The sequence below is a fragment of the Myxocyprinus asiaticus genome, chromosome 18 (assembly GCF_019703515.2).
Source record: "Myxocyprinus asiaticus isolate MX2 ecotype Aquarium Trade chromosome 18, UBuf_Myxa_2, whole genome shotgun sequence".
Taxonomy (NCBI): Eukaryota; Metazoa; Chordata; class Actinopteri; order Cypriniformes; family Catostomidae; genus Myxocyprinus; species Myxocyprinus asiaticus.
This window is the reverse complement of record NC_059361.1, coordinates 38,024,046-38,051,310: the sequence shown is the minus strand read 5'-3', so window position 1 is coordinate 38,051,310 and position 27,265 is coordinate 38,024,046. Positions and strand designations below refer to the sequence as shown.

At 39.9% G+C, this 27,265-nt stretch overlaps 1 protein-coding gene across 3 annotated transcripts in view; it reads right to left on the bottom strand.

Moving 5' to 3' along the window:
* The window catches only part of LOC127455675 (contactin-5-like), a 389,595-nt gene that overhangs the window by 150,630 nt on the left and 211,700 nt on the right, over positions 1-27,265 (bottom strand). For all 3 annotated transcript variants that reach the window (XM_051723705.1, XM_051723706.1, XM_051723707.1), the window contains exons 4-5: positions 20,943-21,066; positions 19,837-20,012 (exon numbers count right to left, since the gene is read on the bottom strand). In XM_051723705.1, coding sequence (XP_051579665.1) covers positions 19,837-20,012; positions 20,943-21,066 — 300 coding nt within the window. The remainder of the gene's footprint in view (positions 1-19,836; positions 20,013-20,942; positions 21,067-27,265) is intronic.

Sequence of the window (27,265 nt, the reverse complement as noted above, 5' to 3'; positions counted from 1 at the left end):
TAATATTAGCTGGCTGGTTTGAATGAAGAGAAATAGCTTGGTTCATATTGAAATATCTGACTTTTGATTGGTGTATTGGTGAATCTAAGCAAAGACTGAGATATTGTTGAGATCTCTTCTGAAACTGAAGGATACACATGTGAGATTACCGGGCACCTTTTTCTCAGGAGAAAATTTAGAGAAGCAGGTAAGTAACCATTGTCCTCCATCTAATGTCATTGTCTAGGAGAGACAATGTTTTTTATTTTTTGTTTTTTATTTTGTGTGTGTGTGTGTGTGAGACTGTCTATGTATGGATGTATGGATGGATGGATAGACAGATAGATAGATATATAGTGAAAAAGTGTGTATTTTAGGGTACAGTCAGAGATTCAACTACCAACCTATATGCACGCTTCACTGGAACCAGATTAATTTATGTGCAGATCACTTACGGTAAAGAAAAAAAAAAAAACAATCTTCATTTTACATATGAGTGACAAGGACGCATTTTCAGTCACAAAGGCTCCAGGCTCTGCTGAACTTCAACTCTTTTTGGGACCAGTTGTTTTAAATGTCAGTTTTGGTTTTGTTTGAGAACACCGTTGTGAATGTCCTCTTCTCAAAGCTCTCGGTAACACCAAGGGAAATGGAACATTAGCAGCATTAACCAAGGTCAGCAAATCAATGAGTGTCCCAATTAAGCATGGTTGTACTGACATTTCAACAAATATGAATAATGACACAACCCATGTCTGACTGGAAATGACACTTAATTTGGCATTGAGACCAAAAGCAAGTGATAAACAGCTTTTGCTCATAGAAAGTAGTCAGATGCCAGTCAATGGGAAAAACCTTCAGTGGCAAGTTTAACAGCGGCAAGATACAAATGTCAGTAAATATGTTTATGTATTAGTAATGCTTGAAAAGCACCACAAATGCTCACTTTTGAACTAACCCCAAGTATTAAACTTAAGCACAAAATTCATCCCATATCTCTTGCTCTATGACATGTGTGATACCTCATATCATACAGCTTGTTGAGAAGAGATGTGCTATTTTTATTCTTTCTTTCTTTTTTTTTTTCTTTTTTTGTGACTTAAGGTTTTTCAAAAGAGAGACCTGAGCCATATTTGGGGACCTGAGTATCACTGAGACTTGGGTGCTGGCTATTTCCAATTGGGCCAGTAAGCAACCACCTAGCAACCTGCAATGAAGACCCCAGCAACATGCCAACAACTACTTACATTTACATTTATGCATTTGGCAGACGCTTTTATCCAAAGAGACTTACAGTGTACTTATTACAGGGACAATCCTCCTGGAGCAACCTGGAGTTAAGTGCCTTGCTCAGGGACACAATGGTGGTGGCTGTGGGGATTCTGATTACCAGTTATGTGCTTTAGTCCACTACACCACCACCACTACTTACAAGAACACCTTACAGACATCATAGCAATGCCCTAGCAACAACCTAGAATATCTTAGTATTGTGGTGCTGAGCTTTGCAAGTTAATTTATAGTAGTTTATTTATTTATTTTTCAGTTTAATTGTATGCACCATGTGAATGAGTTCCAACAAGCTGAGACATGTGGGTAATTAATAGTTTTCTCATTGTGGCTTAAGACAGAACAGAAGACAGGAGCAGGTAGGACAAGAGGAGAGCTGTTTCATCCGCCCTGGTTGTGGGTGGTGTTGATTAGCTCCTTTCAGACTGAAGAGAGGCAGTTTTATTTTTACACAGGAGCAATGTCGATAATAAGGGGTGACATATTACTCACTGGGAGCTGGTTTCTGCATACCAACAAATTCATTCCAAACAAACACACTTTAAAGTCAACATTAAAAGGTTTCCCACAACCTATTTTACCTCCATGATGCGACATATTTTCGAGTGAAAAAGGCTAATCAACAAGAAATAAATGTATGTAGGTTGGGTCTTGATTTAATGTGTATTGTGATTTTATTGTGATTGATTAAATCTGTATCTGTATAAACCTGCATTGTGTCTGAAATATCACATAAGTTACAGGGAATTGATAGGTGCCAAACAGAGTAAGCCACTAGTTTTTATCTTTTAAGGGTTTAAAACATCCGGGCTGCAAACATGACCGTTTTTTACACAAAAATGCAGCGTAAATCACTTCCACTGAAAAGTGGCTGACCTTTGCCCTTGTCTGTTATAACATTTGGTTACATTCCCTGGTGAAACACATGATTTGAAAAGCACAACCTTGACATCCGCTTTGAAATAATATATAGATGTATAGATGTGTAGAGCATTACAGAATACAGCTTACAATACAACAGGTCAACAAAAGTCCATAACAGCACATTACAATGCAAATGTGAAAGAAGAAAATATGTTATACCAGCTTTACAAATACTTTGACAAAGTACTACTGCTTCACAAGGCATAAACATAGAAATTCGAACAGCGTGTCAAATAATCCTGGTTGTTATTTCAAAATAAAAGTCCAAATTAAAGAGGTCTGGTTCCCTATCTGTCACTCACTCGACGTTGGTGTCGATGTAGTGACACTAGGGGTCACTCTTGGGAGCCCGAGACACCTCTGGTCTTTGATAAAAGGCCAATGAAAATTGGCGAGTGGTATTTGCATGCCACTCCCCCAGACATACGGGTATAAAAGGAGTTGGTATGCAACCACTCATTCAGATTTTCTCTTCAGAGCCGAACGGCTGCTGGATTCACCTCTGCTGGATCTGAAGGCGCATTTCAGCAGCCTCTACCCCCTCTGCACTGGTGCACTGCAGAGAACGCCCCTGGGCGCTTCGGCATAAAAACTAGAGAATATATTTTCTGAAAGAGCATTTTTCCCCTCTAAAAGAGTATATATTTCTCTAAAAGAGCGCACACATGGAACGTCTTTTTAAAGATGCGTCTTTTTAAAGATGCTTTTCCGATTGTGTGTTATTCCTGGTTGTGCTCGTTATCTCTCGCCGTCTAACGATCCCGATCACTGTCTTTCGTGTCTGGGCACTGCTTACGCGGAGACAGCGTTCGTGGATGGTCATGTTCTCATTGCAAGAATATGTCCATGGCAACGTTGCAGTCGCGGCTCGCCTTCGTAAGACACGGGTATGAGGCCAGCGCGGCTAGCACTGGGGGCAATTTGGGGACCCCAATGGGACCGCCTCTGCCGGGTATCCCCCCGCGGACCTCCCATTCCCCAGCACGCTCTTCTGCCCCGATCAGGCTTCTGGGTGAGTCCGCCGGCTCGTCTCACGGCGAGTTCGACCTCTTATTCGGAGCCCGCGAAAGTGACGAGCTCTCGAGCGCAGCATCGGAGAGCGGGCTCGTCCAGTCGGAAGCCTCAGCTGGGCTCCTCCCTTCGGGGACGATTGCCCAGTCACAGGCTGACACGGAGATGATGACATGCTATCCCGGGCAGCCGCGAGTGTCGGTTAGAGTGGATTTCAACGCTCTTCCCTGAACCGGTGGATAAAGGTGCTCGCTGTGCACCTATGCCCGCAGAGCGCCGCCACCTGGCGTGGGTGCCCAAAGCCCCCGTCCAAGGCCTGTAGGTTTACGTCGTCTCTGACGGCCAAGGCCTACGGTGCCGCTGGACAAGCCGCCTCCGCCCTGCACGCCATGGCTCTCCTGCAAGTCCGCCAAGGCGCTAAAGGAACTGCACGAGGGTAGTTACGCCCCAGGATTGATGCAGGAACTGCGCTCGGCGACCGACCTCGCTCTCCGAGCGATGGAGGTCATGGCACGGTCTCCCGGGTGGACGATGGCCACACTAGTGGTCCAGGAGCGCCACCTTTGGCTCAACCTGGTCGAGATGGGTGAGGCCGACAAGACACGATTCCTTGCTGCCCCATTTCCCAGGTGGGCCTATTCGGTGACACCGTTGAGGACTTTGCCCAGCAGTTCTCGATGGTAGAGCAGTAGATGGATGCTAGCCGGCATATCCTGCCCCGGCGTGGCTCAAGATCCCGCACCCCGTCTACTCATCGCCAAGGGCGTCCCCCTGCGGTGACTGCACCGGCTCTGCCACAGCCCGCCCCTTTGGCCCGGCCCCGGCGTGGAGCCCACCGCAGGAAGCAGACGCCACCCGTCTTGCGGCCACCCAGAACCCGTGAAAGGCTTCAAAGCGCCCTTGAGATGGGTGACCCAGGGACAACGAAACCTGCTGCTCTGGAGCTGGTAAGCAGATCTTCATCTTTTTGTTACCTTTTGCATTTAATTGCGCTGCATGCCCAAGTGGCTGCAGTACTCAAGAGCTCAGCAAGAGCGGATTCCTTGTTCCCTGGGTCACATATCCGGTGTGTATGGCCGTCATCACGACCACCGTCCACCACTCCATTTGGCAGGTTTGGCGATCCAGCGGCAGTCTCCCACCCCTGAGCGCCCAGCTGTGGCACAAATCCACCCCTGATGTGACAGTCTCCACGGGTCACGAGGACAGGCCTCTTCCTCCCCCGTCCCAGGCTGTTCCGGGGTTGGTCACGAGGAGCCAGGTAAGTGCTTCGATGTCCTTAGACTCAGCACGGCCACGACGTGGTGTGGCACCTCGAGCTCCGCCCCGCCGCGAGGGTAGACCTGAAGGATGCGTACTTCCACGCCTCGATCCTTCCTCGACACAGACCCTTCCAGCGGTTTGCGTTCGAGGGTCAGGCGTATTAGTACAAAGTCCTCCCTTTCGGCCTGTCCCTGTCTCCTCGCGTCTTTACGAAGGTCACCGAGGCTGCCTTTGCCCCGTTAAGGGAGGTGGGCATTCGCATTCTCAACCATCTCAACGACTGGCTAATCCTAGCTCACTCTCGAGACGTGTTGTGCGCACACAGGGACCTGGTGCTCTCACACCTCAGCCGACTAGGGCTTCGGGTCAACTGGGAAAAGAGCAAGCTCCTCCCAGTTCAGAGCATCTCTTTTCTCGGTTTGGAGTTGGACTCAGTCTCCTTGAAGGCGCACCTTACGAACGAGCGCGCCCAGTTGGTGCTGGCCTGTTTGAAGGTGTTCAAACAGGGAACAGCAGTTCCACTGAAACTTCTTCAGAGGCTCTTGGGGCATATGGCATCCTCGGCGGTGGCCACCCCGCTCGGGTTGATGCATATGAGGCCGCTTCAGCACTGGCTCCAGACTCGAGTCCCGAGACGGCCACGGAACACACTGCATGGCCATCACGTTGGTCTGTCACCATCTTTTCAGCCCTTGGACCGACCTCTCATTCCTACGGGCAGGTGTTCCTCTAGAACTGGTCCCCAGGTGCGTCATGGTCACGACAGATGCCTCCAAAATGGGCTGGGGCATCGTTTGCAAAGGGCACGCAGCCACTGGCCTCTGGATGGGTCCGCGACTGCATTGGCACATCAACTGCCTCGAGTTGTTGGCAATTCTGCTCGCCCTGCGGAGGTTTCAGCCATTGATCCAGGGCAAGCACCTGTTGGTTCAGACAGACAACACGACAATGGTAGCATATGTCAACCGCCAAGGTGGTTTGTGCTCTCGTTGTATGTCACAACTCGCCTGCCGTCTCCTCCTCTGGAGTCAGCAGCACCTCAAGTTGCTGCAAGCCACTCACATCCCGGGCAACCTCAACACTACGGCGGACGCGCCGTAACAACAGGTTACCCTCAGGGGAGAGTGGAGACTCCACCTTCAGGTGGTCCAGCTGATTTGGAGTCGATTTGACAGGCACAGGTGCACCTGTTCGCCTCCCAAGAATCCTCCCCACTGCCCGCTCTGGTACGCCCTGACCGAGGCCTCCCTCGGCATAGACGTGCTGGCACACAGCTGGCCCCCTGGCATTCGCAAATATGCGTTTCCCCCAGTAAGCCTGCTTGTACAGATCCTGTGCAAGGTCAGGGAAGACGAGGAGCAGGTCGTCCTGGTAACACCCTACTGGCCCACCCAGACATGGTGCTCGGACCTCACGCTCCTCGCGACAGCTCCCCCCTGGCAAATTCCCCTGAGGATGGACCATCTTTCTCAGGGAAGGGGCACCATCCGGCACCCGCGCCCAGACCTCTGGAATCTCCATGTCTGGCCCCTGAATGGGACGCGGAAGACCTAAGCTGTCTCCCACCTGCGATGGTAGACACGTTCACTCAGGCTAGGGCTCCCTCTATGAGGCGCCTGTATGCCTTTAAGTGGCATCAGTTCGCTAAGTGGTGTTCTTCCCATCAGGAAGACCCCCAGAGATGCGCAGTCAGATCAGTGCTTTCCTTCCTGCAAGAGAGGTTGGAAGGGAGGCAATCCCCTTCCACCTTGAAGGTGTACTTTGCTGCCATAGCAGCACACCACGACGCAGTCGACGGTAAGTTCTTAGGGAAGCACGACCTGATCATCAGGTTCCTAAGAGGCGCCAGGAGGCTGAATCCCTCCAGGCCGCGCCTCGTTCCCTCATCGGACCTCTGTAGTTCTTCAGGGTCTACAGAGAGCCCCCTTTGAGCCTTTGCAGTCAGCCGAGCTTAAGGCACTCTCCTTGAAGACTGCCCTCCTGACTGCGCTCACTTCCATCAAGAGGGTAGGTGACCTGCAAGCATTCTCTGTCAGCGAAATGTGCCTGGAGTTCCGTCCAGGTTACTCTCACGTGATCCTGAGACCCTGACCGGGCTATGTGCCCAAGGTTCCCACCACCCCTTCAGGGACTAAGTGGTGAACCTGCAAGTGCTGCCCCAGGAGGAGGCAGACCCAGCCCTGTCGTCGCTGTGTCCGGTGCGCGCTTTACACATCTATTTGGATCACACGCAGAGCTTTAGAATCTCTGAGCAGCTCTTTGTCTGCTTTTGGTGCACAGCGGAAAGGAAGCACTGTCTCCAAGCAGATGACCGCCCACTGGCTTGTTGACACCATAACTATGGCATATCTCGCCCAAAACATGCCACTCCCGGTAGGGCTACAAGCCCATTCTATCCGTGGTGTAGCGGCTTCTTGGGCCTTGGCCAGAGGTGCCTCTCTAACAGACGTTTGCAGAGCAGGGGGCTGGGCAACACCCAACACCTTTGCAAGGTTGTACAACCTCCGGGTGGAACAGGTTTCTTCCCAGGTAGTGGCACGCAACACAAGCGGATAAGCCCGGGATAGCCGGCCGGGTGTATCGCTTGCACATAGCGCCTTCCACCTCCTTTTGAGCTGAAGATGTGCGCCGTTAATTCCCAGTAGTGTTCACAAAATTTGTTCCCTGGTTGACTTCCTCCGAGCCCTGTGGCAGTCGAGTTTTCGGAGAGACTCGCTGCCGGCCCAGTACACACGCTAACTAAGAGCCCGGTTCTGGGGTAGGTGCTCCGCATGTGGTGGTTCCCTGTAAGGCTAACCCCATGCGATATATATCTTCCACTAATTTGTTTCCCTGCTGGCAAACTGCGTCTTCCTTGGGCAGAGCCCCTCTGTCCCAGTCTCCATGTTTGTAGTAACTCCTCCCCCATTGGGCAGGATCTACCTTGAAGGCTCTCCACATGGTTGGAAAGACCATGTGACGTATTCTTTCACTTAAATATCCCCACCTCTCTTGGGGCAAGGTGTGGTCTCCGCGGTGTCCTCCCCTTGGAAGGGACACCCCCCGACTAGACCTGGCGGCCCAGTTGGATAACCCCCTTCTTTTTTAGGGAGTGGAAAAAGAGAAGGGGAAAAGAGGCCACGACTGGGTTAAGCCTGTCTCTATCTTTGGGTAGTCGACTTGTCCCCAAAAAGGGCCGTTCGACACTCATAACTGTGTTGGGGGAGGTTACGTGTCGACCTGGTGTGCTGGCTATGAGGCACACAGCAAGTCTGCCCACCACACACCACCAGTTCACGTAACACAGTTCAGCCTTGTGGCCTTTTGTATAGGGACCCCTAGTGTCACTACATCGACACCAACGTCGAGTGAGTGACAGATAGGGAACGTCATGGTTACTGGTGTAACCTCCGTTCCCTGGTGTAACCTCCGGTCCCTCCTGCCACAACGTTGAACTACCCGCTGAAATGGCCGGACCATATATCGGCTCCTCAGTGTAAAACCTGAATGAGTGGTTGCATACCAGCTACTTTTATACCTGTATGTCTGGGGGAGTGGCATGCAAATACCACTCGCCAATTTTCATTGGCCTTTTATCAAAGACCAGAGGTGTCTCGGGCTCCCAAGACCCCTAGTGTCACTACATCGACACCAATGTCTCGTTCCCTCCATCAGGGAACGGAGGTTACACAAGTAACCATGACGTTTACCTACCAAGGATTTTCCTTTGGGCAGATATTAAAGGGACAAATAACTAAGAAACTTCATATACCTTAAACTTTTCAGATGGAAAGCAAATTCATAGTGAGGAACATCAAGTGCTTGCACATTCTGATATATTGTAAAATCCCTGAAAGCAATTTTAGTGTCCCGTGTTTTCAGAATGAAAGGCACTTTTAAAAGGTCGCTCAAGCAAATACACAGAAAAGTACAGCAAAATGTAGTTAACTGAAATTACTGAACATAAAGTGAAAGCCAAAAAAAAAAAAAAAAAAAAAAAAATCAGGCTAATTAACTGAAAACTATTATTCACATTTAGATAAAAAATAAATAAAAAAAACACTGGTTACACATTTTTTGAAGATTTTTAAAAGGTTTGTGTGTTTACGTTAGAGTCACCATGCAATCAAAATTGACCCTATTTATTTATATATGTATTTATTTTTTTGCACATACCTGGTCTTATTGTGCATGATTCATCAGTGCAAGTTAATCTAAATAAAATACAATTAATATATTAAAAAAATAAAAATCCTCCCCTCCAGCAACCTGTTATGTAAAGACCACTTTTCATGATACAATCAATTCCCAAATCTAGATCTATAAAACAAATATAAAATGTACTTCTTTCCTGTTATTTTTTTTCTCGTTAAATATGCAATTTCACTCTAAAACATCACATTACAGAAGTTAAATGTTTTGAATGTTTACATTTTAACACTTTAACAGTCTGACATTATATTAGATTCTATTCCCGATTTATGTTTTTATTTTTTATTTTATTTTTTTATCATATTTTAAATAAACATTTGAAAATTATTTAAAGGTGAAATGTATAATATTTTCAATGTTAAAATTTTTTTTTTTATCTCTTATTAATATGAAGAGACTATAAGTAAGCCATTCAGGTGGATTTCTACACAAAAGAATAAAAAACTGAGGCACTGTAATGCAATCAGATCATTACTCTTTTTGTTGGTGCATCCCGACCTAAGCTTGACATCAACCCCTGGCATGAGTTTAGTTCAGGATTATCTGTTTGATAAACCAATGGGAGACGGTGGTAGTGCCGTTACTTTGCAATTTGGTGAAGCTAGTGGCACATACATTTCACACTTCACCTTTAATAAAGCCAATAATATAGACATTCAACATGCAACAATTCTGTCAGCATCACAAGAAAACACATAATCTTTGAATATATATTGGGTCCGAATTTTGCCATTCAAGCTCAAAAGCTTGTTCGTTCTCTTGGCCACATTACATCTTTAGACATGAACTTAAAGTCTGTCATTCTTTTGATTTCCAAAACAATGCACATTTGATTCTTCTCCTCTGTTTGCACAGTCAGGCTTTCCAGAATGAATATAATCCCCATACAGAAGATAAGCTGCCACCCTTTCAATTATAAAGGGTTAACACTTCCCATTACAAAGAAGTAAATCTGTTGCATTTCATGTGCCGCATGCATTCGAGGGCACTCCGAAGAGCCAGTTGGCCTATTACATGGTTTTGTCAGGGTAAAATGTTCATTTGAAACTTGAGTAGATGAGTTTTTGATCATCAGGGATTTGATGCATTGCTCCAATCAACAGGCGCAGTACCTGTGTTGAACACTCAAATCTACTGGGGGCTTCTCACTATAAAAGCAAGAGATCAAAGCTTATTTTTCCATGAAAAAAGAAAGGGTCCAGTATGAGAAAAAAGCACCTCTTTTGAAAGGGGAAAGAAAAAGTTTGAGAGAGAACAATTCAATATTTTATATCTTATTTATGCAGAGCAGGTGGTTGGCAGAATGGGGCGGTGGAATGCACCAAATGTCTGTTGCAGTGTTATGGGAGAAACTAACAAAAAAGTAGTGATTTCTGATATCACAATTCAGCACTTTTTATTGAAAGATTAACATTAGGTTAAATATTTTGTATTTATTATTAATATTTTATTATTATTATTATTATTATTATTATTATTATTAACATCTTAAGAAAAAATATGTTTTCAAAGCTTGATGTCCTTTGTAAGAGACCACAGAACTCAGTACATGTGTTTTCACTTATTTGGTGACACAACAACAACAACAACAACAACAAAAAGACACCTGTTCACCTACTTATAAATGCGATTCTCTAATCAGCCAATCATGTGGCAGCAGTACAATGCATAAAATTATTCAGACACGGGTCAGGAGCTTCAGTTAATGTTCACATCAACCATCAGAATGGGGACAAAATGTGATCTCAGTGATTTCGACCGTGGCAAGATTGTTGGTCCAGTGAACAGCAGTTCAGTGGATGGAAATGCCTTGTTGACGAAAGAGGTCAACGGAGAATGGCCAGACTGGTTCAATGCTCTGGCAACTCAGATCACCACTCTGTACAATTGTAGTGAGCAGAACAGCATCTCAGAATGCAAAAAAAAAAACAACAAAAAAAAAACACGTCAAACCTTGAGGCGTTTGGGCTACAACAGCAGAAGACCACATCGGGCACTTTATTAGGACCATAGTGTAAATATATATTGTAATATATTATATTGTCATATATTTCTGCACTAGACAATATATTGACATTAAACAAAACAAAATAAACTAAAAATTTTGCCCGAATGTTCACCCTAGGGAATCAGTTTGTTTAGGCGGTACATGTAAATGAACAAAAAAAAAAAAAAGAAAAAAAAAATTTAGAGTCTCTGGAACGTCCTATGCAACATTTACAGCAATTACTTTATTTCTTTATCTTAACACAAAGGGAGAATTTTGTACTCAGTGATATCATTCAATGGCAGTTTATGGTGACTACCTCTTCAAGCTCCCTTTGAGTTAAGAAAAATAAAGAAAGTCATATAGGGTGATAACAACACATTGGTGAGTAAACAATGACTGAATTTTCAGTTTTGGGTGAACTAATCCTAACTGATTTGGCAGCAAGGCAGTCGGTTACAGGTGGTATTAGGGGGATAGACATTCTCATTTCAGAGAGCATTTGATTGGACAAAAATCTGTGTAGTGCAGCATGAGTCATAAAAGTCTTTAGTTCATTTCCCCAGAAAAATATACTGTAAATTTAAAATGTGTGTATCTACTAGGGATTTGTGCTATGACTAATTTGACTGTCGTTTAAATGGAAGTTTTGTAACCGACTAGTCGACTAGTCTAAAGAGAAACCAACATTCAGAAGACAGTAAAAAAAAAAGTGTGTTTCTGCGACCTATTTAAAATACTTAATTTATTCCAAATCCAATGCTAAATTCCACTGAAAAGGGGCATTTATCTGCAACGTGCTCGCCTTGAATTATGATCATTGTACATTAAATATAGAACATGACGCGCATTCACTGAATCAACATTAGCGAATATTTAACAGGCATATTTATTGAAAACAATTGAATGAATAGTGCAGGATTAATGGAACAACCATTAAAAGCCTGTTCTAAATGGAATTCACCAAGTAAAAGTTACTTAACATATTAAAACAGTCAGGACATTGTTGAAAATAATTAACGGGTAGACTAAGCCAAATCTATGAGAGAGAAAAAAATGTGCTGAAAAGTTGTGCGTATTTCACAACGTGCAGTTGGGCATTTGCCATTGATCTAATATGACAGCTGTTCGGTAAAGAACGTCAACCAATAACAGTTACAATAAAAAAAAAAATAAATAAAAAAAAATAGGCCTGTGATGTAGCCTACAAAAAACCTAGTGTACTCTAAACATGATGTGCACACAAAATAAAATATAGTTTAACCTGTTCAGCAGTCGGCATCTTGTTGAAAATAGTCTTCTTAATCAGCAAATTAAAAAATGGCATACCTAGCCTAAAACAGTTATTTTCTAGGCTACTTACGCAAAAGCATAATTTTTTGGATGAGCAAAATTAACCCGTCGACATGGTCCGGTGAAAGACGGGACTTGACTCACCTGAGGCGGCGTCCCTGCGCTTGAAAAAGCCCACTCAGTGGAAAAATAACGTACAAGCATGCACAGATAGATTTCATTACTACTTTGCTGAGTTTGCTTGTCTAGCAAGAGGACATTTTCCAGCGCGTGCCGCGAATGAGAGAGGGAAGAAGCACGCGCAGCCTAAGGTGAAATTAAACTCTGTATCTGCTCCAGAAATCCTCTTTTTTAAAAATAATATTTGTATTAATTCTATTTAAAATATGTAACATTAATATGACAGTAATTTATGTGCAGCCTCTGTAAAAATATAAAGCCAAAGGTAAATGTGTAAAAATTATGATCAGTTTAATGGGGGGAAATATTAACAGACTAGTAATTCCAGTGTCGACTAGCAGCATCAGAACCATTTAGTCCACTAGTCGACTAGTCTCGCACATCCCTAGTATCTACAAAAAGTTAATTTAGTCAACTTTTAGTAGTAGTCTACACTAACATACAGATGGCTTCAAAGCTTACACACATGGACTAAAAGCCAACAAAAACTCTAATTTTGATTTCATGTGGTCTTTAAAAAGATATGGCCCCTTTAAACAGCTTAAAAGTCATCAGCTACTTTTTTGTATCTTGTACTGTTGGTAACTAAATGTTTAAATTGGTAGCTTGACTGTAGTTGAACTACTTTAAATTATGAATTGCTTGAACTGTGAAGTCGCTTCCCCAACACTGGACTGCTGGTGTTCCCTAGCTCCATGCAAGCCTGGAAGAAAAGAATGATGGGTATGAGGTGTGTAATGTATGGCATTGGGAAGGTGAACTCCTCCAACAAACTGTCACGAGAGAGCTGGAATGAGACAGGGGCTCAGAATCCCATCGCAACAACCCAGATTATTGATTTATAATGTCACTACTGCCTTCTTGCTCTCCATATCAGGGCCTTATCCCTGAACCTCATCAATTCACTCAAGCCATATGAATTATAACTAATCAATGTTCTCTGCTGTAGTCTAAATGGGAAAATAGATTTTCTTTTGTTGTTCCTAAATGGACAAGGGAAAATATGTGATAAATGACAGATCTTTAGACAGCTAGGGTCATGACACATGAAAGTCGGGCATCATGTAACAAGATTTTTATACTTGCTTTCATCTCTTGCTAATGCAGCAGAGGCAGTAAATTTTGAGGACCGCCATTACAATTAGCATAATTTACAGGCCTGTCAAAAGTATGCAATAGATTCTCAAGAAAAAAGTCACACATAAAGAAAATGGAACCCTTTGAAAGAGGTTATGATAGAAAAGATAAAAATCTGTTGACTTGGTTTCTTTCTTCTTTTCCAAGTGCCCATCTCATATTTTCCTGACCTCTCATCTTAGCTGTAAAGTGAGACCTTTTTAGGGTAAATTGATATTCATCTGTTCTCAACAACAAGGGAGGATGGGAGATAAGATAAGGATCTGCTAGAACTCATGCTTTGTCATTTTGATAAATGTGTGTGTCAGTCTAAAACCATGCACATCCCCTTTGAGAGGAGTTATATTTTGATACGATAATCACATTTGGTAAACGTGAGCAACCTCCCAGACACGGGTTCTGGTCGTATGGAAACCAGGAAGTTCTAAAATTATATTTTTCTCCACTGACGGTTAAGGTTAGGTTTAGGGTTGGAGTTTGGTTTAGGGCGTATGGCAAATAAAATATGCATTCCTGTTGACTGTATTACATCATTTACAACTAAAACTACAGCTTGCTTTTGGCGCCACTCTGTGGACATTTCACCGAAAAACTTAAGCTCACACATGCCCATACATTCAACAACACTTCCAGCTCTGGCCACTTGGGGCAGCGATTCGAATTTTGGTAAGCACACACCGATTTCAGCAGCAAAACGTTTGTCCTATTGTCGCAGGATTCACACTGTGATCCGTCTGGAATATACACTGCTAGGTGTCAATGCAACATTAAATAAAATTGACTTAGTGCACCTTTGAATACGAGATAAACCTCTCTTTCTCAATTTAGAAACTCTCTAGTTTAAAGAATACTGAAAGTTCCTCATTGCCCTGTTTTCTGAGGTCAAAAACACTGGAGTTCTACACTAACAGAACCGCCTAACGTATATATTTCTGCAGTTCTCTCAGTGCCATGATACCTTTGTCACATCCTTCCACTTGTCGGTTGAGACATGGTGAATCTCAGAAGCGAGTGAGATCAGAGACGCCCCCTCTGCCTGCAGTCTTCAAAGCCTGGCCTGGTAAGTAGTTTGAACCAGGGAGTTCTGCTTCTCCAAACAAAGAAACAAAAAAGGACCAACAGGGAATAGTTTGGGGGCACAATACACAAACTGTGAAAGGAATACAGACCAATGTTTTTTTTTTTCTTAGTTATATATAAATATATTTCTGCATCTCCTGGGAGCTGCGGATACTCTATACACACCAACTGGTTTCCATGGCAAAGGTTTTGAGAGGTCTCCCAGCAAGGGAGGGCTGTGACATGCATGGTTGGGCTCAAAGACCAGGCCCCTCTCAAATGAGAGAGTTGGCCACTTCTGGGAAGGCCTGGCTTCCTTAATCAAAGATGGCAAACAAAGAGATCCAGGCTAAAAGTTCCCCTATAGAGCTGGATGGCCAGCAGAGCTGTTTGCATTTCATGAACCAAGACCCGTGGGTTTTAAGTGATTTCAGGTACATCTATTCCTGAATGAACAACTATAAGAAAGTCAAAACATTCAAGAGAGTAAAGCCTGATCAATTCAATATACATTTTTGGTGGTACTAAAGATATCCAATTACATTTTTATTGATTCAATGAAAACAAGGAAATCTGACCTTAATAAAGGAGGTTGCTTGGTCAATGTCACAAATTTGCTTACATTTAATTAGTGACCTAGAAATAGTGCAGACTATGAAGTTTTTCATCTTCAAAATTCTTGAAACCCAGCTTCCTCAATCAAAGACAGCAAACAAAGAGATCCAAATGTTCCCCTATAGTGTTGGCTGACCAGAAGAGCTGTTTGCATTTCATGAACTGAGACCTCAACCAACACACTCCATGCAGGGAATCATCCCTTTTAATAATTTTGAAATTGCACAGCAGTAGCTGCCAGCAGAAATCAGTTCTTGCTCCTTTTAATGCACTTATTCCAAGTAAAAATAATGTTTTTCTTAATAAAAAGTTATTGAAAAATAATAAATTGGTCCACCTTTTCAGCTGACATCACAAGCCTAGATTTAACACCAAGCCATTCTAGTACAAATCACCAACTTTTCATGATCCACTTGATAAAATAAAGTCCCATCCTAAAGATGCATCAGATTACAATTAAATAACATATGTCAAATGAGTAGTAAAGTCTGACATCAAAGGTATCAAAAATGTTGGTTCTCTGGTTCAAATCATGTTAAAAAATGCCTTTCCAGCTAATATGCATGCATGTTCTAGAGTAAAAAACAGATAATGCCTTTATCAAAACAGGTGATTGGCAAATTTAATTGAAAGGCGTGACTTCCATTACTACCACTACATACTGAGTGTTGCCATTACTACCATTCATTTTTCTAGGAGTGGTCCATCTACACACCATTCTTTAACATTATATTACATATTATATACCCACTATATATGCATTATCTTCATGAAAGCATCACCTTTATTTGATACAATCAGGTTTCACCCTTTTCAGACATAGAAGTAAAATGGGTTGCAAACAGAATTCCATGTTGACTTTGAGGGGTAAGGGTTTGAAATAATGGTAAATAGTTCATTTGAATGTAATATCTTGCTGTGCATGAATGGAGCACTATGTCAGACTCATGAGATTACCCCATGCCAATAGAAGTAAAAGATCTTTGGGTTTCCAACAGGGTGATAAATGGTGGCCATTTGTCATACAGAGGCATGTGAAAAGCTGCTAGGAGCTTTCCTTTGTCTCTCCGACAGGCCTTCAGGATGGACCACAATGAGCAGAGCAAGGTTATAACCAGTTGACAGACAAGGACGTAAAACAGAGCTGTGTGTCTATGCAAGTATATATAGAGCATTTATATATATATATATATATATATATATATATATATATATATATATATATATATATATATATATATATATATATGTGCCAATAGACATTTATACTGTATTGCTGTGGACTGTAGGCCAATGATAGGTTAAGGTTTAATGATATGGAAATATATATATTTCCTTGAAAAGCTTTTTGTATAATTTAATCAACGCTTTACTCGTCTGCCCAAAAATAAATAAATAAATTATATATATACATCAAGGGATTTCAAACATTTAAGCATACGCCTTCAGATCAAAAGATTTTTAAGATCATGAAAAAACATTTCGGTCAAGTGTTTCAAAACGTTTGACCGGTAGTGTGTGTGTGTGTATATCTATCTATCTATATATATATATATATATATATATATATATATATATATATATATATATATATAAATCTTTTGATCTGAAGGCGTATGCTTAAATGTTTGAAATTAGTTTTGTAGACAAAAATATAATTGTGCCACCATATTAATTTATTTAATTATAAATCTAAAATTTAACAAAAAAAAAAAAAAAGTTTTTGAAATTGATGACTTGGACCAAATAATAAAGAAAAGCAGCCAATAAGTGCCCAGCATATAGATGGGAACTCCTTCAAAACTGTTTAAAAAGCATCCCAGGGTGATACCTCAAGAAGCTGGTTGAGAAAATGTCAAGAGTACATTTCTGAAAATTCTAGGCAAAGGGTGACTACTTTGAAGTTGCTAAAATATAACACCGTTTTGATTTATTTTGGATTTTGTTTAGTCACAACATAATTTCCATAGTTCCATTTATGTTATTCCATAGTTTTAATGACTTTACTATTATTCTAAAATGTGAAGGAAAAAAAAAATATGATAAAGAATGAGTAAGTGTTTCAAAACTTTTGACCGGTAGTGTGTGTGTATATATATATATATATATATATATATATATAGCAAACGCCACTGTGTTAAATGTATAGGTACGTGTGAGCTTCAGTTTCCAGGTGAAATGTCAAAAGTGTGCCGTCAGAAGCGAGTTGTATTTTATTAACTCTAACCTAACCCTAACCCAAACTCCAAACCTAAACCTGACCATCAGTGATGTAAACATGTACATTTAGAGCTTCAGTTTCCGGGTGAAATGTCAAAAGTGTGGCGTCAGATGCAAGCTCTATTTTATTAACTCTTAACCTAGGCCTAACCTATACCCCAAACCTAAACCTGACCATCAGTGGTGTAAAAAAATAAATAATTTAGAGCAAAAATGCAACTTCTGAATCACGTTTACCACTGTTTATGTGAACGTGATTACTTCCTTGCTCCCACCGGCCAGATCCCTGTCTCGGAGGTTGCTTGCACAACACACTATTAGTTGCGCTAGAAGGAACTGTGTTCATGTTTAAATTTATGCAAAAATATCTTAAGGGGCATACCACTTATCAGTAATTTGGCTGAATGGGGTCGATTTCAAGGAACATGAAGTTTCTGAAGCAACCAGTCGATTTCCTGTGTGATCATGTTGTGCGAAACTAGTCTAGTGGCATGGTCGTTTTGAAACTCAATGGGGAAATAAAAGTTGCATTTCTTCTCACAATATTTGATGTTGCTTTATTTTATATCACCAGCAAAACAATTGTAAATATTTGATATATCACTCAGGCCTAGTTCACAGTAACCTCTTCTGTAAGGAGAGCAGAAAATTCAAGGCAGAATCTATTCTTCACTTGTGTAGGTGAGGAAACATGAACTTTACATGGGCGAACACATCTTCATATAAATATTACAGTTTGTGAGGCAAATAACAGGCTTCTAGTCCATTGATTCTTTACTACAGCTATAATACATATACTTCCTGCAAGAATGTTATATCAGTCGGATGCTAAGTATTATTTTTCCTACAGAAAACACCATGGGCAGTGAACAGTGTAGTACACAATCCCTTTGGGCATGCCAATGAGACTATTATGGACATTGCTCCTAGGGAAACTGTAAGCAAAACTAACAATGTGTTTTCCACCAAGAAATCACGCCTCTAGCCCAGTACTGTGTAGTTCCTTGGCTTGGGATGATGTTTTGGAGTGAAGCCAAGGGATTACTGAGGAAAGAAATGCACTTCTTGCTTATTTTGAGACTAAGCCAAAGCGTTAAGGGCACTTTCTTGACTAATGCAGACAACCCACAGGGCTTTTAAGGAAACTTTTAAGGAAAGCAGCAAAGCATCATTGGACCACATTTCATTTTATTTACCTCTTATACCAAATCTGACCAACACTAAATCAATTCAGGATGTGTAAAATGGCATATTTTCTAAATGGAATAGTCGGCCGATTGTCAGAATGATTGGTCAGCTGGTCGGTGTTAGGGTAGCCCAGTATAATTATGTTATTTATTGGCAGCCTCTCATTAACATTGTGACTGTGGAAATTTTTTTGCAAACAAAACTGCATGCTTCATTACACATTTAGCTGCAGTTTCCCAGTGAAATGTCCAGCAGGGGGCACGAAGAGCGAGTGAAATGGTGTCATAATCAGACAAAGATTTTCAGGTGAATATTAGTTAGGAGGTTTAATGAATAATGTACCTCCCTAACCTAAAACTTTAACCTAAACCTAACCAATAGTGTTTTAAAAAAGAAAATGAGACGTGAATGAAACAGACATCCCTTCCCTTGACCAACACCTGAACCTAACCGATAGTTTTGTTAAATGAAATACGACATGAAAAGCACATTTTTTGAAGCAGCCTCGTCATCTCGTGTCATTCTTTGACACTTCACGTGTAAGCTTGCATGCTTGACTGGTCTCATGCCGCAGTCTTCCAAGTCCAAAGTCCAACACTCTATTGGGTGAGCTACTGTGGAAGTTATTCACATTGGAATAAATGTGTAAATGTAGATGAGTCTATAATACAACCATTAAAATGTGTCTTTTTTCAAATTATGTGTTATACTGTAGGTGTTTCAATTTCATAACATAGAAATTAAGTGAAAAATAAGTGTTTAAAAAGTCATAATCAGCCATTGTAGTCAATAAGTAAATAAGTATATAAAAAGCACAGTTGTTGTAGCACCTCTAGTATTAATTTAACCAGGAAACTGCAGCAAAACGTAGAATTTGGCACATAAAAGTCAGTTTGCAAAAATTATAGTAACGTTCATAGTATGGGTTGTTTATTGGTCATGTCCACCAAACACCAATCATATATGTTTCTCGAGGCGTTTGCACAGGATACAGTCATAAAAACTTAAAAAAAACACTTTTTACATGACGCGATACAAAAGCCAAAATACGTCCGTCTGCATGTGTATTTAGAACACCAATTTAAAAATATTTGTTGTCCGACAGTACTTGTCTTAAAGGCATTTCAAAAAGTGCAGGATTTGTTACAAAAGCGGTGCTTCGAAGGTTGTAGTGCTTTAAAAAAGGGGATGCATTTACAGATGCAACTTCTTGGATAGGGTTTTAACGTGTTTACAATCCATCTGTCAGCATGTCTCAAAACTCTATGAGAAATTGAGACTCTAAAATGCATCACTTTTAAAGCACTGCTGCTAAAAAAAAATAGGTAAATAAAGCTTAGAGATAAACCTCACAGTTGTTGGACGACTAGTCAATCATTCTGACCCATGCATAAATCAAACAGATGGAAAGTGGTGTCTGGCAGCTAAACGTTCATATCAATCCAAATATTGTTAGCTTCCAAAAACTTGGCAGATGACAAAATCGTCCATTTACTCACAAGCAAACTGCAGGAGGGCATCTCGACTCAGGACGATGCCCATGCTGTTCTCAGCTCTGCACTGGTATCTCCCGTAATCAATGGCATCGCTTGCGTTGTGTATTATCAAGTTCCCGTCAATCAAACTGTAGCGGAAATCTGCTTCTACGCCCACATTTGTTCCATTGATCAGCCAGCTGTAAATACAATAATATGATTAGAAAATGAAAAACAGCTGCTGCTATTAAATTATAGAGGGTAAACAAAGAAATTAAGTCTCTAATTTATGTACAGTGTTGTCCAAAAGTCTGAGACCACTAGTCTAAATGCTTCTGTTTAGCATTTTTTATACGAAATGTGTTTAATTACAAATAAGACTTTCAGCATAACCATTTAAGTGAAAAGTTCAGTAGAAAAATTAACATGCGTTTCTTAGTTTGCTTGTGATTGACACATCTAGTCTGCGATTAGTTGTGTAAAGTGTACACCAATATCTTTTAAACAAGAAACAATCTTTAAAAGTGTGCAGAACATTCCAGGTTAAAATGGGGGGGGGGATCATCACATACTGTATTTTCAATGTGGTCTCAGTCTTTTTGATGGGACATAGTTATCAACTGATCACCACTAAAGAGCTTGTTAGCAGACGGATGCTTAATGTGACTAAAAAGCATAGACAGCAGTATCGATCTAACTTACGAACCAGAACTCAAACCACATGAGTGTCTGAGAGTTGAGTCACCCTGAGGGGATCATTCAACCTTTGTAACACCCTTGTTTATTTATGCTTACAGACAATAAGCGATTCCTCCAGGCGGAATCAAATCCATCCAACAACTGCTGTCTGTTTCCTAAAGGTTACAGCTTCTCTAACACCCTAGCACACACGTTTAATCACACAGTACAGTTTGATGAGTAAAAAGATGATTCTAGCAGATTATATCAATTCCAATTAGGAATCCATAGAGGAAAAAGTCCAACATCTGTGTCAAATTAGCATTACATAAATAGAAATGCCACCCAGACATGGTATTAAGGATTCATGGTAAATCACCTGAGAAATTAAATGACAGTTATTATCCATTTCATTAAATCTCATCCATGTTAATTAAATTAATAAACAGTACCTGTAGGTTGGAGGAGGATTTCCTCTGGCTTCACAATTCATTATCACTTTCTTATCATCTTTATCCAGGGCGAAGATTACATCATCAGGCTCTTGAATGAATACTGGACCAAACTCCTCATTCTCTGGGGTAAGATGGAAAAAGAAAGGCATAAATGTGGTTAACAATGCAAGGAATTTAAATTATGCCACCTTTTATGATATGCAGTGATAGTACAGATTGATTTAGTGCAGTATTTAGTGCAGTAAACACTGAATTAACTGCACAGACTCAAGAAATATGCATAATTATCAACATAAAATAATCTAAATATGAAACTGAATTGTTCAGAAAATGACCTAAATATTGATCTGTTTCTTACCCAAACCTGTAATATTACTTCTGAAGATATCATTTAACCACTGGAGTCATATGGATTAATTTTAGGCTGCCTTTAAATGCTTTTTGGACCTTCAAATTTCTGGTCACCGTTCACTTGCATTGTATGGACCTACAAAGCTGAGATATTCTTCTAAAGAATATTCATTTGTGTTCAGCAGAAGAAAGAAAGTCATACACATCTGGGATGGCATATATACAGTATATGCCAGACACAAAGAGTTTTTTTTTTTTTTTAACAAGTCAAAACACTGTTTTGGCTTATTCTATCAGCTCCAGTCGTATTAGATCAACATGGACGGTCCACATTAGGAATTATGTTAACTGTCCTATATTTTCATTCCCCAGGGTAAACTCGATAACATTTCTCAGCAGAGGAACTGAGAGTCCATCCAATTACAAATACTCCAGAGATATGCAGCACTGGTGCTCAGTGAGTTTCTGCTAAACGTTAGGGCCAATTTCAATTCTTAAATTGTTCATCAAACACATGACCAAGAGGCATCCAATTAAGATCCCATTATCACACTGCTATGAAATTACACTGCTTAAAGGTGATGTTTGAAATTATTTGTAAAAAAAAAAAAAGAATTTTGTCCGATCCCAGCTTAATATGCAGAGACAACTGCAAATAAACCATTATAGGTTAATTCCCTAAAAAAAAAAAAAAAAAAAAAAAAAATTGGAAACAATGAGGCTCCAGTGTGACATAAACACTGGTTAAAGCAATGGCCTGAGTTTGGGAAGGGACTATCTGTTTGCCTGACCAATGGAAGACAGCGAAGTGTTCAGGAAACCTGCACTGAAAAAAAAAATAATATAGAAAGGGGTTTATTATAAAAACCTAGGAAACAATTTCCATGTAGATATTGCTAATAAATTTAATAGACCATATTTTCAAGTAAAGACTACAAACAATTATTGGTGGCTTTTATTAGAAATTCTCAAGCAAATTTTTACTTTGCAATACTTTTCAATACTCAGGTCAATTTTACTCACTTTTTTTTAATTTTATTTTTATTTATTTTTTTACATTTTCAATGTCACGCTGAATTAAGTACTGCTTTTAAAAGTGTACTAGCATTTCTGTGATTTTTTTTACATAGTTATGACACACAGAAGCTTTCTGCTGGAAAGCTTAACCTCGTTTGACCCCATGGCCTAATGTGAGGACACGCTATTTTGTATTCGCTATAAATAATGCATCATTTCAATTCATTTAAACCCATTGCATACTGTACAGGACACTCTAAAGAGTCATTTAAAGGAATAGTTCACCCAAAAATGAAAATTTGCTGATTATTTTGTGGATTATTTTGATGCATCCTAAATATGCATTTGGGACCGTCAAAAAATGGAGTACATTCACTTGCATTGTTTAACGCAGGAGGCCTGAAATTAAATCCTAAAAATCTTAAATTCTGTTTTGATGAATAAAGAAATTCAGATACATCTTGGATAACCTGAGGGTGAGTAAATTATCAGCAAATTTTCATTTTTGGGTGAACTATTCCTTTAAGGGTTAAACTTCTGACACACACAGTCACGTGACCAAATACCACGGCATTGACTTTTTTTTTTAACTGCTTCATGGGCGCAGTGCCAACAAAAGTACCTCTGGTAAGAAGCATCATAATTTTTTTTCACTGAACCCTATTTGATTGAAAAGAGTAGTGTCTCTTGTTTCGTTTGATATGCTGCTTTAAATATTTTGTTCATTTTTCGTGCTTTGGCGTGCCGATAAACAAGAAGTACTCTGGAGCGGTTTTCTGACAGACATTCCAAAAACATGTTAGTTATTTTGAATAACATTTCACGGTAACAAATCTGTGGGTCATTTCGCTTCATCTTATTCTAAACATGATTGGCAGTGATTTGATGATGCTGGCCATTACGTTGAATCAGAATTATGTATTCATCTTTCTAGAAAATCAGCTGTAATGTCTATAACGTCTCTAAAACATGAATAACCAACACTCCTGGACACATAATAAACTATTTGATGAAAACAATCTGACTTTCTATAGCTTGTTATTTCTTAAAATTTCATAACTTAGTCCTGCTATCCACATATAAGGACCTTTAATTTTTAGGAAAACAATTTGCTCTAGAATTATTATTATTATTATTATTATTATTATTATTAAAAAATAAAATTATTGCTTGTATATAGCAATATGTATAGAAAATGCACACAGAAGTCATGCGGAGGTCTCAGGAGGTTAACGCATGTTATGTAGTCTATTTGACAACATCACCTTGCTTTAATGGCAATAGAAACAAGATCCAGATCTACGCACGTGGACCCCAACACTTGTTGCACAAAACATGATGATGGAAACAATCATCAGATAATTATGTTTTTTTTTTTTTTTTATCATGAACAGGTAATTTTGAATAGAAAATGAACTTCAGACTTCACAAAACAAGTTAACAAACATAACATCAAAATAAAAAATAAAGATGGTGTAGAGCAACATGACCTACACAGTGAAACCATACAAGCTCATTAATTATTCAAGCCCGGTGCATGGTGGGAACACTAGCTTCGTAAAGTTAAGTAAAATTTACATATGTTATTAACCTGTGAATCTTACTCAAATTAGCGATAATTATGGTTTCCTACTTTAGGACTGATACATGATGACACATTGTAAAGGTAACAAACAATCTAAATAATATTGACTTATAAGCTAGAGCATACATTTTTACATTTGAATTGAGTACAAATGTTGAATTTACTTAATATTTTCAAGATAAACAAACTTATTCAGTGTCAAAAGTACTTTTCTGCTATAGTTGTTTCAACTCAAAATCTTTTTTTATTTCTGTGAAAACCTTTTGTCAATGCAAGCAATACATAAATTACTTTTACAAACAAAGAAGTACCAAAAAATACCATTGTAATAATGTGTTTTTGGACATGTCCTTTACCACAGCAATAGTATGGTATTGTTGGAAGTACCTTGGAGTTTATAATTATGTTAATCATTCAGTGCCATGGTATTACCAGTTGATACCATCATTGTACCCTGGTATCACATTAGTACATTTTTGTAAGGGCTATGGCACTCATAACATCATTAGAGCTGTATACTCAGTGATCCACCCCCATTCTGTATGATATCCACCAAGCGATGGCTAAGTCTGGCAAATGTTTTTAGTGCAGGAACAGAATTAGACAACAAAGAGGGCGAGAGTGGAGATGAAGGACCTGTGGGCGCAGAGTTCACGCATAGCCTAGTCATTTGCAGCGGATTGGGAGTGAGCTATCTAAGCTCTGGCTCTATTATTTATGCTCTTTGCTGCATGCATAATAAATCCCCTGTGTGCACAGGTTGCAACATCATCTGAGCTGTTCTCTGTCCAGGTGTCAGCACACCAGCCTCATATCTGCAGTCTGAGTAGCCAGGCTGCAGACTTTAAAGAGCAGAGGAACGTCTCTGATACAACCTGCATCATTTGCTGGACTAAATCTGCATTTCTTATACATCACAGTTTGCTGCCATATTGCCCAGAGAAAAGTATTGCATATTTAAGAGGAGATGATATCCGATACACCGGCAAAGAAATTATTTAATTTGATTAATACCAAATTAAATGTTCACAATATTAAATACAAATAAAATTGCAAGAAAGAAAATCATACATTTCCATCACAGTGTCATTTCCAGCACATCTCAAGTCCTGTAAGTGGTGGAAATGACAGTGATGGAAATGATTTTGTTTTAAGTTTTTTTTTTATGTATATATGTATTATTTTTATATATATATATATATATATATATATATATATATATATATATATATATATATATATATACAGTGGCTGACTCATTTGTCTTGCTATAGCTCATTGCATAGCTAGCATTGTATGTATCCAATATACACCGATCAACCACAACATTAAAACCATCTGCCTAATATTTTGTAGGTCCCCCACGTGCTGCCAAAACAGTGCCAACCCAAGCAAAATCCCAGGAGATCAGCAGTTACAGAAATACTCAAACCAGTCCATCTGCCACCAGCAATCATGCCAAGGTCCAAATCACTGAGATCACATTTTTCCCCATTCTGATGGTTGATGTGAACATTAATTGAAGCTCCTGACCCATATCTGCATGATTTTATGCACTGCACTGCTGCCACATGATTGGCTGATTAGATAATCGCATGGATGATTGTTGGTGCCAGATGGGCTGGTTTGAGTATTTCTGTAACTGCTGATCTCCTGGGATTTTCACACACAACAGTCTCTAGAATTTACTCAGAATGGTGCCAAAAAAAAAATAAAATAAATAAAAACATCCAGTGAGCGGCAGTTCTGTGGACGGAAACGACTTTTTCAACAGAGAATGGTCAGACTAGTTCGAACTGACAAAGTCTATGGTAACCCAGATAACCGCTCTGTACAATTGTGGTGAGAAGAATATAATCTCAGAATGCTATTCTGAGATGTGGGTTGGCACTGTTTTGGTGGCATGAGGGGGACCTTCACAATATTAGGCAGGTGGTTTTGATGTTGTGGCTGATCGGTGTACATACAATTAAATAATATTTCCACAATTGCTAGAAATAATTTCCCCAAAATAAAATGATTTATGCTTATTTCACTCTCTGTTTAGATTATCAGAGTTTTAAATATGTAATAATAGTATTTATATAATTGATTTGTATACAATTAATGGGCATTTGAAAAGTACAAAAAAATAAAAGACGAAGGCCTGGACAGTAAAACGTTTCCAAGTCAGCTTTAGTGTGACTTTCATACAACAACAAAAAATAAAAAAATAAAAGTTCAAAAATCAACCCCTGGGACATGAAATTGCCTGAAGTTGAATAAATATTCATATATTGATATTGTTATGATCTGCTTTACTTAAAGCCTGTATATTTCATGCATTATAAATGCATTATATCATAGTAATAAGGCCTTATAATACACTCTGTGATCAGTCATGTGTTTTTGTTAATAATTGTAACCACAGTTGGTATAACTGATTCTAAATAGTCAATTGTGGCATTGTGTGGTCAAATATTATCATATTATATATATATAATTTTTTTTTTTTATTTTGTATAATAACTAAACTATATATTTGGCCATTGTCTCAGGCAATCAACTCCTGGTTGTGCTAGATTCATGTCTCACCTATCACTCGTTCTCTTTCTTCTCACATATTACAGTAAGTCAAATCAAAATGTCACATCCATTTATTTATTTATTTGGTGAGTATCCATATTATAAGTGGGATATTGTACAGTTAGCCGGTTATTTATGCAAAACAGACCCCTTCAGGATGACACAAACTCATCCTGATCACTCTGTCTGGGTTTATTTTTGCAAAAATGAACGGCTGAGTTTTATTAATATTTGAGAATTGTACATACAGATTCCTATTGATTTGTCCAACTATATTTTCTGGATAGTACAGCATGTGACTAGCAGGAATGTGAGTGACTTTCCATACAAAGAATTTGAATTTGTATCCACACTCTCAATTAACCCTCAACATTGAGACAGGAGGCAAGAGGCAGAGAAAAGCCCCTCATTCAATTCATGCTGTTAAGTGAATTTGGCCGATTTGGTCGTCAGCTGTGTTTTCAGTGCCTCTGTGCTGACAACAATGGAGTGTCTTTATGTAACGCAGCACTCAATTCCAAACACTCTGTTCCCGCGGTCGCCTCTCGGCTGACTGTGGGCATTTGAGATGAAAGAACTTCACCCTACACAAACACTCCCACTCATCCCATATGCTCCCTGGTTCGCTGACATCTCCTCAACACCTCTAGTCACTAGTCAGTGAATTATGTACAGATTTTTGTAGCTTGGACATGCTTTGTATAATTAGGGATCATTCTTTGACACACACACAAAAAGTCTCTGACATTACAGTAGTAAGAAATTTCATTTTTGCATGCCGACAGTGTGACATGTCTTTGTA